This window comes from Equus asinus, chromosome X (assembly GCF_041296235.1).
Source record: "Equus asinus isolate D_3611 breed Donkey chromosome X, EquAss-T2T_v2, whole genome shotgun sequence".
NCBI classification, from domain to species: Eukaryota; Metazoa; Chordata; class Mammalia; order Perissodactyla; family Equidae; genus Equus; species Equus asinus.
Genome location: NC_091820.1, coordinates 19,081,126 through 19,095,698, shown reverse-complemented (window position 1 = coordinate 19,095,698; position 14,573 = coordinate 19,081,126). Strand labels below are relative to the sequence as shown.

The following is a 14,573-nucleotide window of genomic DNA, read 5'->3' as shown; positions in this document are numbered from 1 at the left end:
TAAACATCACTCAAGGTGTTTTTCTCCTCAAGTCTTCTGCCTTGTATGTATAAATGGAGAGTACTCTTACTTTCTACCTTTGATTTGCGTTCACTCGGGGCTTACTCGTTCCTGGAGAGTGCTGGTAATCTAGGGTGTCCACTGCTGTTAGAGCCCCTGGGGAAGAGATTTTGGTAGGTGTATCAAGCAGGCAGAAACCTATTGAAACCAGGAGTTTAAAAATCAGTCTTGCTGATTTTTCTTTTAAATAAAAGGGAGATGAAAACAAAGGCATAGAATTGGAAATTAACTGTGGAGTAAAAGGAAAGGCAGACATGAAATGGGGACAGCAATATCAAAGGAGAAAACCTTTTTAATAAATTGGGGGAAAAAAGAGAAGGAGCGAAACCAAACAATAAGCAGAAATCAAAAAGGATCAGAGAAGTCAGAAAATGACTAGAGAAAAGGTTAGCAGGAACGGAACAAGGGGAGATATTGAGATTTTAGGCTTTAAAGTTTTAATTCCCGAATTTAATGTTTACCCAGAAAATGTTACATGTATCATAGGTAAGCCTTGCTCATTCAGAGGTTAGTTTTAGGATTAAACCTTTTATTTGACTTTCCTTCTGCTCTACCATATTTATAAATAAAATAAATAGTTGAGAGTACTTTCGTAAATAGGAAAAAAATCCTAAATTGTGAATTCTAAAACTTAGTTGTACTATCTAAATTTTAATATCAGATAATAAGATGAGCATAACTCTTTTTTAAAATTACATTATTTTCTACCTTTTAGGCTTGCACACATATTTAATTTCTTGTGGTGCTCTATTACTATTGGAAGGAAATTAGACTTTCTAAGCACATTTTGGAATTAAGTATTTTTCACTCTGGAAAAGTTGAAGAGATATAGGACTAACCAAATTGTGCTGAAGCTCTCATTAGAATATTGTCCTAAGGGGTCCTCTCCCTCACCCCCATTTACCCTGATCACTTAACTTCTGAAATTCTGTTCAATACTTTAGACTCTTGCCTGCTTGGAGAAGAGAGATGGGTGAATCCTTGTTAAAATTTGTCTTTACCATTTGGTATTTGACTGCAATTATAGTATTACTGAGAGGATTTGTGCTTAGCAGGAACTGATTTTTTATAGCCTTATCCCTGGTCATTAACTTAGTTTTTCAGGGCAGAGGGATTAATTAAAGGCATTTTGCACCTAGCTTTTTTGTGACGATTTTGTTTCACATAAATCAATATAAGCTTCAGTTCTGAGCATGATTTTATAAATAGGCTTCTCATACCAGTGTAGATGCTTTTGCAATACAACATATGAAGACTGCTCCACGTTTTACTGAATATCAAAATTATATCAAATGTAGCTGTGGTTCCCAGAGATATAATTTTGTTTTAGCACTAAAGCCCCATGATAGTAACTACTTTGTTTCTGGATATTTCTTTTGAGAAGATTGGGTCATGGAGAAGGGATGATAAAACTGACAGCTGGGACTCAGACTCCTTCCACATGACACCTTATACTCATCATTCTGAAAATTAGGTTAGCATTTTGGATATAGGAAGGGCCAGAGAGATGTCTGTTCATGCAACTAACTCATTTTACAAGGGGAAAATGTCTAAATTGAAGGGTTGCCTGTGGTCACACAGTGACTTGGGGACGGTGTCAAGCTTAAGACCTAGGATCTTGAGTTTAGGGATTATAACAGCCCCAGTGCTCCCCACCCCCTGATAGATAAAGCAATAAAAGGCATTTTGTTTCTTTGGTTTAGTATATTGGACATTTAAAAAATCATTTGAAAGGTGAAACAGCTGATAATATCTTAAATTGGCTGAAAGCCTAAAATAATTTTAGACTGTAGCCAGTTTTAGTAGACTTAAAATTGCAGATTTTTAATCAAATAAGGGTAGCAAGCTCTATGGAAATGTCTGTTTTAATTATATTGCCAGTTCTATTTTAATTCTCTCAAAATTAAGAGTGGTATATACAAATTACCTTTAAAAGTTAGAAATTTAATAAATGCATTATGTAGTAACATTTTGACAGTAAAGGGAGAAACATGGAATTTTTGCCCAGTGATAATGGCTCACTATTTCTTTGACTTAATATATATTTACAGGGACCACATTCAAAATTAATAATTTCTCACATTTTCTCCTTTAACTACATGCACATGTGCACACACAATTAAACTAAAAGAAGATTAGAGGAGATAGCTAATTTAAAATTTGCAGATCACTGTTTTGAAGAGGTAGTATATACTTTCATTTTGTATTCAGAATAAGACAAAATGCTTTTCATAGTATAATTTTTTTCAGTATCAAAACAAGAAAAGGGATAATGAATATATTCTTTCCAAGTTTTAAAACAAGAATGCTTTTTTATGAAAGGATAAGGAAAGTAGTTCAGAACATGAAAGACATGTCATTCTTTCCATATCTTTTGAGAGCACCTGATACATAAACTGTTACATGAGGAGTGGATGATGGAAGAAATGCTTTCCCTATGAAAAGATGAGCCACACATTTCTTTTTGGATAGCTCCCTTCATTAATGCATTTTAAATGATTTCATTCACATAGAAGGTTTCAGCCCTATGCTTTTTGTTTTAAAGCAGAGTATATCTTTAATTATTTTGTCCGGGATTGTCAGAGAGGCTTTAATTCCCCATTTCTATAATGAAAGAAGAAACTAGTTATGCTGATTGGTATTGTGTGGTTTTAGAGGAAGATTACAACAGTTAAGTAGCTCTGGGACAAGGGCAAGGTAGATCTAGGACTAGCCTTGGCAGAGAGAAGTAGAAGCTAAATTTCTTCAGTTAGAAGATCTTTTATGGCATAGCCAACTGTCTTAAAAAGGCACAACTTCCATTTTGGGGGGCTTAGAGGTAGAATAAATTGGACAAAGAGATGTCGCTTTGATTTGGACTTTAACATAGAGTTGAAGTGACTCTTGTAAACTCTGGAACCCAGGTTTCAAAGGAGCACAATAGAATGAATGGAGAAGAGAACAAGGGGACCAGAAGATTGGGTGTAATACAAAAGACAGGAAAATGACTCTAAGAAGCAGTAACGCTGGCCCAGCTTGATGGGATCTGCAAGAGCCTGGGGTTGGCAGGTGGAGGGCTGTTACAGGCTGTTCTGCCTTGCCCTGGTGTGACGCTGGAATCCCTCTCCAGCCCTCCTGATGGTTGGTCATACCTGGACTACCTCCAATGGCAGGATGCTCACTGACTCCAGAGAGAGTCCCTGACTTTGGGAAAATAAGTACCCATACTCTTTTTACTGTAGTCCCTTGTAAAAAAGCCAAATACAGACTTCTATAGAACCTAAAAAGGGCAAGTTTCCAAAAAGCTCACTGGTAACCATGTGTTGTATGCATATATTTTGTCCTGCATATACTGTTGACTGTGTAAAACAGTCCATTTTTATTTCTTGAGAATATTATATATACTGTTCTGCAGTTTTTGTTACTTGACATTTTGAATGTCTGTGTTAGTGCATATGGATTAGCCTCATTCTTTTTAATGACTGCATATGGTATATACCAGAGTTTATTCAACCAATGTCGTATTGATAGATAATTTGAGTTGTTCCCAGTTTTTGTGCTCTTACAAATAATAATGCAGTGAACATCCATTATCTTGACAGGTTATAATTTTTTCCTTATATTGGCCTAAAAGCTTCCTCCTAACCTCTACTTATTGGTCCTGAAAACAGTTGCCGTCTTTCTCCTGAGTCTTCTCTTGGATTGAAATATCCCTCATCTGTTTGACCACTCTTCCTATGATTGGATCCCTTTGCTGTCTCCCCGACATGGTCCACTTTGTCCATGTCTAAAGTGTAGTGATGAAACTGAACACTGTCTTGGTTATGGTTTCACCCAAATGGAGAGGGTGGCATTGTCTATTCTTTTAATTCAGTCCACAATTTTCTTAGCTCTTCAGGCTGTCATATCACATTGTTAGTTCATATTGAGGATGGAATCAGTTAAAGCTTTACATTGGGAGTTCCTGGATCTCCAGAGCATCTGATAAAAGCTGTGGATTTCCCACCTCTTCACCCTACCTCTAAAATGCATTAACACAGTCATTGCTGCAATTTCAGCTGGTTCACGGGTCCTCAGTGTTTCTCTTTTCTTTATGATTAGACTTTGTTGATTACTTTGAGGAAATCATATATATGTTCTCTCATTCTCTATCAGTGCTGTTACATCGTCAAAAATGAAACCAGAAACGGTCAGTCTTGGCATTATTTGATGAGTCCATGCTTCCTTCTAGTGTGTAGCACTTTCTTATTTGCAAGTGCTGTTTTTTGACAATCCAGGATCAGCCTCAAGCTAACCAGTCTGTAGTTCAGAAATCTGTCTGGCTTCTAATCCTCTCCCATTCTTCACGATTCCATACAGGTTACAGAAAGCAATTAAGCAGCCTTATCTGTGAAGCCTCTCAGGATCCCAGGATGTGATTTGTGGGATCGAATGACTTGAACTTGGTGAAAATATCTAGCTGGTTTTTCTTTTTTTCTCAGCCATCTTGGATTTAAGTTTCTTCTTAGTCATTGTATTTGATCTTCAGATTGGAAAGGATAAAACATTCTTGGCCGAGAATGGAAATAAACAGGAGTAAGGCTGTTTCTCTTTGTCTTTGTTACTATTACATTAACCACCCCATCCAGGGGAGGCTTCACTTTTTCCTCTACTTTTTACTTTAACCTCTAAAATTTATTCAATATCTAGCACTTTGTAAAGTCACAGTTCATCCTGAGGCTTTAGCCTTGTTCAGAATATTCTTACAGCTCCATTTCACTCTTTATAATACTTCTTTTATGTGCCTGTTTTTTACCATCTGTTATAAATGGTTTTTTAACATCTGAATTCCAGAAAACTCTCTGTGCAGCACATCAGATTTTTTAGATACTTTTCCCTTTTTTCCCCTCCTCAGTGTGTTTTCCAATTATGCAGTCAGCATTATGCCTTTGAGAGCCTCCAAGCCTTCTCGAGCTTCTTTACACAGTTTCTGATCTTGGAATTGATCCTAATTTTCCTTTGAAAAACTTGAAATCTGCCTATCCAATATGTGCAGCCTTCCCCTTCCTTTCTTTCTTGATCTCCAAACAACACGGCTGCTTTCTCTAAAGCTTCCTCCTCCTTGCATGTTCCCACTCATGTTTTACTGGTGAAGATTAGTCCAAAGTAACAGTTTCTCTCATTTCTCCTCTACTTTCTGAAAGACAATTTTTATACAGACCGAAAGCACATCATCAGATGCATTGACTTAAGCTGAGTGACGCTTCCACAGATGTCCCCTGGTCAGTAATAATAGCTAACAGCTATATTTTGTACACTGCCACATGACAGGCACCATATAAGTCCTTTTCAGGTGGCTCCTCTTGCTTGTCTCCTCCCTTCGGGTTAGGAGGTGTAGGTGCTGTTGTTATCTCAACAATACAGATGAGGAAACAGGCTTAAGGATGTTGAGTTATTTGCCCAAGATTGCACAGCTTGTGAGTACTAAAGTTGGATGTTTCCTAAATCAGATTCTTAATCACCGTACTGGGCTGCTTGACATGGTGCTTAATTACTATGCTGGACAAGATTCTAGTACTTCAAAACCTGTGTAGCTCTCAGACCACTGGCTGTGCACAGTAGGCACTTAAATATTTAATTTGAGGTTTATGTTTCTTGTTGATTTCCAGAGTATTGCCTTTTAGCTCTTACAAATCAATAAGAAAAAGATGAGAAAAATGGGTGAGGCACACTATTAGGCAATTCATAGAAGAAATGAATGGAAAATGAAAAGATGCTCATTTTTACTAATCAAATATGTTTTTGATGGTTTTAGGAGACCCATTTTTTTAAATGGCAAGGCTCTTTCTGTTTATGAATAATGATACATGAAAAACAAAGAAAGCAAAAATATTTGAAATTCCAGAGATAATCACTATTAACACAACAAACATACACAAATTTTTTTTTTAAAGGTTGGCACCTGAGCTGACATCCATTGCCAATCTTTTTTTTTCTTTTCTTCTTCTCCTCCCCAAAGCCCCCCAGTACATAGTTGTATATTCTAGTTGTAGGTCCTTCTAGTTATGCTATGTGGGATGCCGCCTCAGCGTGGCTTGATGAGCGGTGCTAGGTCCGTGCCCACGATCCAAACCAGTGAAACCCTGGGCCCCCGAAGCGCAGCGCATGAACTTAACCACTTGGCCACGGGGCCGGCCCCCACAAAATCTTATTTAATTGAGATATCAGAGTACTGTTGGTTTTTAAAAACTGAATACATTGTGAACATCACTCCATGTTAATAAATACTCAATGATATGATCCTTAATGGCTGTATAGTATTCAATTGTTTCTCATAAGAGATTGAAGCTCAGTTTGTTTCCTTTGTTCTTTTTTTTTTTTTGAGGAAGATTAGCCCTGAGTTAACATCTGCCGCCAATCCTCCTCTTTTTGCTGAGGAAGACTGGCCCTGAGCTAACATCTGTGCCCATCTTCCTCTACTTTCTATGTGGGACACCTACCACAGCATGGCTTGCCAAGTGGTGCCATGTCCGCACCCGGGATCCAAACTGGCGAACCCCAGGCTGCTGAAGTGGAATGTGTGAACTTAACTGCTGCGCCACTGGGCCAGCCCCTCCTTTGTTCTTTAACTTTTTATATGTGAAGTAAAAGTGGTAAAGGATAAGACCTCAGATCTTATATATTTTTTGTTGTATTATTATTCTCTTTATTGAAATTACTTATTTACCATTATTCATTTTTACTATGGTTTCTTCCACAGTTACTATTTTGCTAGGAAGAACTGCATTGGATGCCCAGTCACTGTGATTCATATGATTGATTCTTTGTATTAAGGATAATTATACTATCTTTTCTTTGAGAGGGGTCATTAGGCTAATTCGTTGAACATGTTAAGTGTTTTAATAAATGAGTATGTCATTTAAAGAGTTTTCTAAAGAGTAATGGAAGCTGTGTTGTAACATACTGGAAATTGATTGAGCTTTGGAGCAAGACTGTCCTGGTTCAAGGTTCAGATCCCAGCTCTACTAGATTTAGTTATGTAAACAAGTTGGGCAAGTCACTTAACATTCTAAGCCTCAGGTTTCTCATCAGGGAAACAGGGATGGTTATTGCTCTCTCACCGGAGGAATAATTTAACATGAGATGTTACACGTAAAGCACACAATGTAGTAATGTCAACTTTCTCTCTTTTATGCAGTTGGACAAGGAATTCTCAACCTTTTTTGTGCTGTTTACCCCTTTGCTAGTCTGGCAAAACGCATGGAAGGACGCTTTCTCAGAATAATGGTTTTAAATGCATAAAAAAAAACACTTGGGATTACAAAGGAAACCAATTATATTGAAATACAGTTATCAGAATACTTCCAGAAAACAAATTTATGGTGCTTTCTGTTTCAGATAGTTTTTTTGGACTAAGATGGGGAGTGAATGAGAAAGATAGGAAGGAGGGAAGAAAGAAGAGGAGAGAAAGGAAAGAAAGCTCATTGATATATATACCTGGTTTTGACTCCCTCCTAAGCTGTCACCCCAGATTTACAACGAGCTCCTAGACATTTCCACCTCAGCATCCTACCAGCAATTCAGATTCATCACCAGTGATGTTGGATGCCTTTCCTAAGCAAGCTTCCCTGGTTCCCTCATTAACACCACTCTCCCTGTTACCTCAAGTCTAGATCCTCAGATCACATTGGAGTTCTCACTTTTTCACCCTCTCCCTACTTCAAGTCAGTCATGCTCCTCTGTCGATTTTATCTCTACAGTATCTAATTCTACTATCCAAATGTAAGACCCTCTTTTCTCATCCTTGTCATTACAGTACAGGCTTTTTCTGCTTGGTCTCCAACTTCCTACCTCTTCACAAAGTATCCCTTGAGTGTTTCAGGCCAGTTTGATATCTTCTGTATCTCAAGTTCTACAGCATTCACAGATGTGCTGTACAGCTTCGGACCTAATTGTCAGCTGCCTCATTTACTTATTGGTAAACGCGTATTTGCTTTCATGTCCCCAGATATAATCTAAGTTCTTTGACGAAATGGACCACATCTTATACTTTTCTTTTCTCCCCAAGGCACTTAGCACAATTCTTAGAGGTGCTTCCGAACATCTCAGTAATCATCATAATTAAGTAGTTCCAGCTCCAAAAACAAAAAGGAAAAAAATTGACCTTTTCTTGTCAACTGAAGTTGATGATATCAGACCAAGTCTTTATGTCAAAAACCTACTGATAATTTTGTGGACATCTAAATTTTTACTAACTCACTAACTTAATTCCCCAAACTATTCAGTCATGGTTATTCTTACAGCGTTCCTTGTGGTTAAGAAAACCATGGCCACGGTTTCCTCTACTGTCAAACCTGCATTCGTCCTCATAGCCACCACTTGTAGCCCAGGGCCTGATTTATAATAGGTGATTAATACATTTGTTAGAGGAATTTAGCTTGTGCCTGGAAAATAACTTGTTTACTTTAAAAAGCCTGGGAATGTGCATAGATTATTACAAATACAAATTACGAAAACAAATATAATAAAAGCTTTGTAAAAAAAATAAATAGGAAGTATGTGATCTTAACAGGAAGAGCAGTTTTAGCAAAGTAAGCCTAAAATCATACGCGAGTCATCTTAGTGGGCTTTGGTACTTTGTTTGCCATTGATGTTCTTTCTTTTGGTTAAATCCTTTTACTTGTATTCTTAGGTTAAGACATCAGAATTTTATAGATACTCCCGACAGCTGCGCTATGAAGTTGAACAAGCATTGAATTACTTTCAGAACATTCACCAGCAGCCTTTGTTGGACACGAAATCAAGCCGCATCCGCTCTGCCAAACCCCAAACTACAGTATTCCGAGGAATGATTGGACATAGCATGGTTAACAGTAAAATACTTCTCTTAAAGAAACCAAGAGTCTGGTGGGAACTGGAGGGCCCACAAGTACCTCTGCGCCCGGACTGCCTTGCTATTGTCAATAACTTTGTGTTCTTGTTGGGCGGGGAAGAACTGGGCCCTGATGGTGAATTCCATGCTTCTTCCAAAGTGTTCAGGTATGACCCGAGACAAAACTCTTGGCTCCGGATGGCAGACATGTCCGTCCCACGTTCAGAATTTGCAGTTGGTGTTATTGGGAAGTTTATTTACGCTGTAGCAGGCAGAACCAGAGATGAGACTTTCTATTCAACAGAGAGATATGACATCACCAATGATAAATGGGAATTTGTGGATCCTTACCCAGTTAACAAATACGGACATGAGGGCACAGTGCTCAATAACAAGTTGTTTATCACCGGTGGAATCACCTCATCTTCCACCTCCAAACAAGTATGCGTGTTTGACCCCAGTAAAGAAGGGACCATAGAACAACGGACCAGGAGAACTCAAGTAGTTACCAACTGTTGGGAGAATAAGAGCAAAATGAATTACGCAAGATGCTTTCACAAGATGATTTCTTACAACGGCAAGCTTTATGTCTTCGGTGGTGTCTGTGTGATCTTGAGGGCCTCTTTTGAATCTCAGGGATGCCCTTCCACAGAAGTGTACAACCCAGAGACTGACCAGTGGACCATCTTGGCATCCATGCCAATTGGTAGAAGTGGCCATGGTGTGACTGTGCTGGACAAACAAATAATGGTTCTGGGAGGCCTTTGCTACAACGGTCATTACAGCGATTCCATTCTCACTTTTGATCCGGAAGAAAACAAGTGGAAGGAAGATGAGTACCCGAGGATGCCCTGCAAGCTGGATGGTTTACAAGTATGCAACCTGCATTTTCCGGAATATATACTGGATGAGGTCAGACGTTGCAACTAATGACATCTTTCTCCCTTAAAAAAAGCCAAACAAAAAATTTGTTTGTGACAAAGTAATTAATTAAAAAACATAAAGAAAAACCTCACCAGTTTTACTATCAAAGCCATTGGTCTAATATCGTAAAGATTTTTTCATTCTGTGCTAGCATCCTTGTTTTTCTTTTTAGTGGCCTCAAACTCATGCAATAAGTTAATTCTAAGCACTAGCTCTTGAAACTACTTCCAGAAGCAGTTTAATAGAATGATCCACTTATCTGGGAAGTTGATTTTATGCTTTAAACATTTCTTTCAGATGTCAGCATAGGAGTCATGCATCTTCTAAGAGAAGACCTGATAAGTGTCACTGGATGTAATTTCAGTTCCTATCTCTATCTGAAATCTTTTTGAACATTTATTTCAGTGTACTTCAGTCTGTTAGACCTTTTGGTTTTATTCTTTAAGTTTAAAACTCTTGACTTTTTTGCATGGCTTTTTGCTGAAAATGCAAAAATATAAATTTTCTACAAAATTAACTTTTTTATATTCAAAACACTATTTCTAAGCTGCCTTCTCTTATCTGCATTGTGTTAGTGAAAGCATATCCATACTTGCATACATCTTATGAATATATAAGGCACATCCTCTTTTATGTGTGATTAGGATTCTATATTTTTAAGCTAGTGCACTTGCACACACGGTTTGCCATACTTGTTGAATTTTAGATGTAATGTCTTTTCATGTATTAACATTTTTAGAAAGTTAAAATAACTGGAGTCCTCATTTGGTATCAAAGTAGCCTGTCTTCAGTCCATACTGATTCAGTAATATTTGAACTCCTTTTATTCCTGAAACATGTATGGATTTATGAAAACTAACATTTTATATTTTATTTTCAAAAGTAAACGTTAGTGTTCCTTATCAATGTATGTCTTCTTTTTGAAACTGTTTCCTTTGCAGTCTGTTTAATGTTGCCCTGTTTTTAGTGAGGATCGGAGTGGTCTATGCCAAGCCCTGGCCCTGCAGCGTGCAAGCACTTTTACAGAGAATTTAGGTAATACCAGACTCCTAAATAAAGGCCCTTAAAAGTAAGTGCAACTCCCATTCTTTACATTCAATAAGGCTGCTGCGTCTCTTGTTGAATGGAAAGTAGCAACTTGTGGAAAATTCAAGCTCAGTTTTGACTTAGAGGTAAGGAATAGAATTATAATCTTACCGGTCATATCTACTCGTTTAGTTAGTACAAAATACGTGGCGGCACTGGGGATATAAGCCCTCAGCTTTTGTTTTATTTACTGAAAGCTACTAGCATGAAGGATACTAACTTCAAAGTTCAGAATGGATCAAGAAAAGCTGTTTAAAAGCATTTATAGTAAGTGTTTTAGGATTAGCCGCACCTGTCAACTCTTTAAACTCGAAGGAAAAACAGATAGTTGACAAAATTAAGCAAGAATAACCAGGGAGTGGATCATTCAAATTGATGCCATTTTCTCCTGAGTAGAGTCTATATCTGATAAAGACTAGATCTATACTGGCAAAACTTGCCAGGTCTTAGGATATTGGTGCAATATTGCAATGCCTTCTATATGGCTGTTGTATAAATTTTCTAGTTTCACTTTTTTTTTTTTTTTTGCTGCTGCCACCACTGAACATAAAATGGAAGAGTGAAGTCATGGAAATGTGAAGACTTTTGCTTTGGTTTTTTTACAATTAAATTAGATAACTATGAAAAAAAGCCTGATTTTAAAACTCCAAAACTGGAGGCATTTGAGTTTAAGAAACAGTCAGGCACACAAGTAGTTTTTGAAAAAGAAAAACATTGGCATTGGTTTTAGAAATCAAGTTAGTAATATTCTTTTGTATATGAGACTTAAATTTTTATTAAATGGTCCTGTCATTTACTTTCAGTTTCTAAAAATGAAATTCAGTGTCTTTGTTTCCCATGGTAATATGGGTAAAAATCTTTTTTTACATTTTAAAAATAATTTTTAATCATTTTACTTTTGAAAACTAGAAATTAGATTAGCTGTTTAATTTTTTTCTAATATATTAGTTTGTTTAGTGTTTTGTATGTGTGCTGTCTTGCTTTAAAGAAAATAACAATAACGTCTTCATTATTTTCCTTGTTGTCTTTTGCTGGAAAAGACCGAGACAGGGTACCCCATCAGGCTTTTACACTCCAGTGGTGGTTCTCTTTAATTGCTTAGGTATGACTTCATAGCCCTAATTGCGGTAAGATCTGGGCAAAAAAAATGAGTATTCTTGGTCCTCCATTCTAAAGACACAAGGCCAAGGTCAAAGTTCATGTTTTGGAAAATTTGTGAAATCTTGAACTAACTCTGGGTTCAGCTTCACACGTAAGTCATGTCTGACCTGATGTTAGCTGTAATCAGTTTTGAGCTTTAAGAATAGTTGCTGTTGCTTGGGTTCTGAATGTATGAGGAAACTTTTCTGTTTATATGTAGTGCTAACTTAGGTAAAGTCCATGATTAACTTACATTCCCTTTTAAAATTATGGTTTAATTGCTGAAAGAGATTTATTTTTGTTATACTAAACTATGGAAAATTTTTTCATAGAATTTTTTTCAAGTTTATTTTTTGCGTGCTTCATTTGGAACCATTTTTGTTTATATACATTGTATGTGCTCAAAATAGTAGTTTTTTTAAAAATTCAGTAAGAGATTTGAAACTATACAGTGTAACTGTTGTGATCTTTGTGTGTTAATTTTCACTTTACATTTTGAATGCCAGACTTTACAAAAATAGCTGATCTTCATTAATTGCATCTTAGAAACATTTGTTCTCTTCTGTGTCTTTGACCTTCTAAGTTTTGATGTTAATTTGCTTAAAGAAAATCCTTGCACTACAACCTTTTCATAAAATTCAAGATTCTCACATTGAAAGTTTTGTATTGGAAGAAATACTACTGGTTTTCAAAAAGCAAAGCTTAATTAATCAAATTCTTAGCTTTTCTTGAGACAGCTTTCTGTGTCCTCATTGCTCTGCTCTGTGTGTTACTATCATTTGTGAAATATTGACTGAGCCCTTCACTTATCTTTTCTAAAGCAGCACCTTTGGACACCTCATTCTGGGAAGCCTGCTCGAGTCATAGTAAAGGACACACACATTTGTGTGGGGAGAAGTGGTAAAAATGGAGAGTTTTGTCTTAATTACATGAAACTAAGCTTTAAAATATTTTATAACAAATTATTTGAGCTGCATAATCTAAACATGTCAAACGTTCAGTGGGACTATTTTTATATATGTATATGTGGTTGTAGGTCATAACATTTCAGTTTATAATATAAATCGTTATTTCAGTTTATAAGCTATCTCAGAAAAGACTAGCTCTTTTGAGAATACATAATTTAAAGTTTTAGACTGAAGTAAAACACAACATAGATAATAGTGTAAATTAGGTATAATTGAGGGCTATATGGCAGTAAAACTGCTAGTGCCATTTTCCTTGTTTGCCTATTATACAATTTTGGGGTTTTTTTGGGGGTTTTTTTTGTACTCTGACCATTTTTAGGGATCATACGTTTGTTCAGTTGGAGTAGAGTTGGTTTGGGAATAAATATCTTCTAAAAAGAGATTTATCTTAAAAATGAAAATCCTGAAAAATTAGTTTATTGAGAGTTTATAAAGTCAAATATTCAATAGACATAGACTGGAATAGGTAAACTCATGGAAGTCATATCCTTTCAGTATACAGTATAACTTCAATATTACACGAGTAACAGTGAGAGAATGCCATCAGCTTTGTTCCCCCTTAATATTCTTAGATTTTCTTTGTACATCTTTGGGAACAACTACATTAAAAATCTTATTAATCAGTATATCAGTAAGGATTAGGTGTTTGCTTTCTGAAGGAATGTTCCAGTGAGGTGATCGGAGAGGTTATTTTCTACCTAACTTGTATATGCCCTATACCTCTTGGGCATACTTTGTCTATAGAAAAATATTTTGACCTTTAGGTACATTTTGGGCCAGTAGTCAAATAATCCTAGGGCCGATTTAAAAATCTTAGAATAATTTAAGGTTTGCCTTTTATACCTGTTTTGAAAGCCTTTACATTTTTGTCAGGTAATTTTTCCCAAGCCGTGAATATAATCTATTCAAACATGTTTATGCTATCCATTCTGTTTTTAAATTGAAAAAAAATGTTAAAAGTGTTTATGAAGAAAAGTTTAAATAAAATATTTTTAATCTTTAAAATATATTTCTTTATCTCTTATTATTTACTATCTTTATATAATCCATCACTTTCAAAGCCACTCATGACTTGATTAGCAGTATACATTTTGTTTTCCTGCACCATGCCAAGAAAGTGCCACAAAAATGTGATTTCTACCAATGCTTTCAGCCACAAATTCAAATGAGAGCATTAGAGTGAAATTATTTACACTTACATGCAATGGAAATTTTATAATGAAGCCAAGTAATTAAAGTTCCACTAACACAGAGTTTTGCAGAATGGAAATAGAGAATTGTGAAAATCATTTACAAGCCTCAAGCCTTAGTTTGGTGACTTTTAGATTTCCTTCCACATTTTGATTCACTGTTCTTAAATGCATTGCTGAAACTAGGAAATAGGCAGAAATGAACCTGCTACATCCCAAGCACTTGGATATACATGGGCACGTGTGTGCTGCCTTGAAAATGGACTCCAGAGAAACCTCAGCAGGACTCCCTAGGTCCTGGCCTCAAGCCACCTTTCCAGCCTCCTCCTCTCTGTCACTTCCTACACTCCATTCTGTCGTGATCTTTGTGTGTTA

The 14,573-nt window shown here is 36.5% G+C and overlaps 2 protein-coding genes across 3 annotated transcripts in view; one reads left to right on the top strand and one right to left on the bottom strand.

Moving 5' to 3' along the window:
- KLHL15 (kelch like family member 15) overlaps positions 1 to 14,013 on the top strand; it is a 33,762-nt gene extending 19,749 nt beyond the window's left edge. For both annotated transcript variants that reach the window (XM_014867870.3, XM_044763258.2), the window contains one exon: positions 8,711 to 14,013. In XM_014867870.3, the coding sequence (XP_014723356.1) occupies positions 8,711 to 9,820 (1,110 nt within the window). In that variant the 3' untranslated portion in view covers positions 9,821 to 14,013. The remainder of the gene's footprint in view (positions 1 to 8,710) is intronic.
- The window catches only part of CXHXorf58 (chromosome X CXorf58 homolog), a 63,636-nt gene continuing 58,759 nt past the window's right edge, over positions 9,697 to 14,573 (bottom strand). The window contains exon 14 of the mRNA XM_070503059.1: positions 9,697 to 9,834. The gene's annotated coding sequence lies outside the window, so the exon portion shown is untranslated. The remainder of the gene's footprint in view (positions 9,835 to 14,573) is intronic.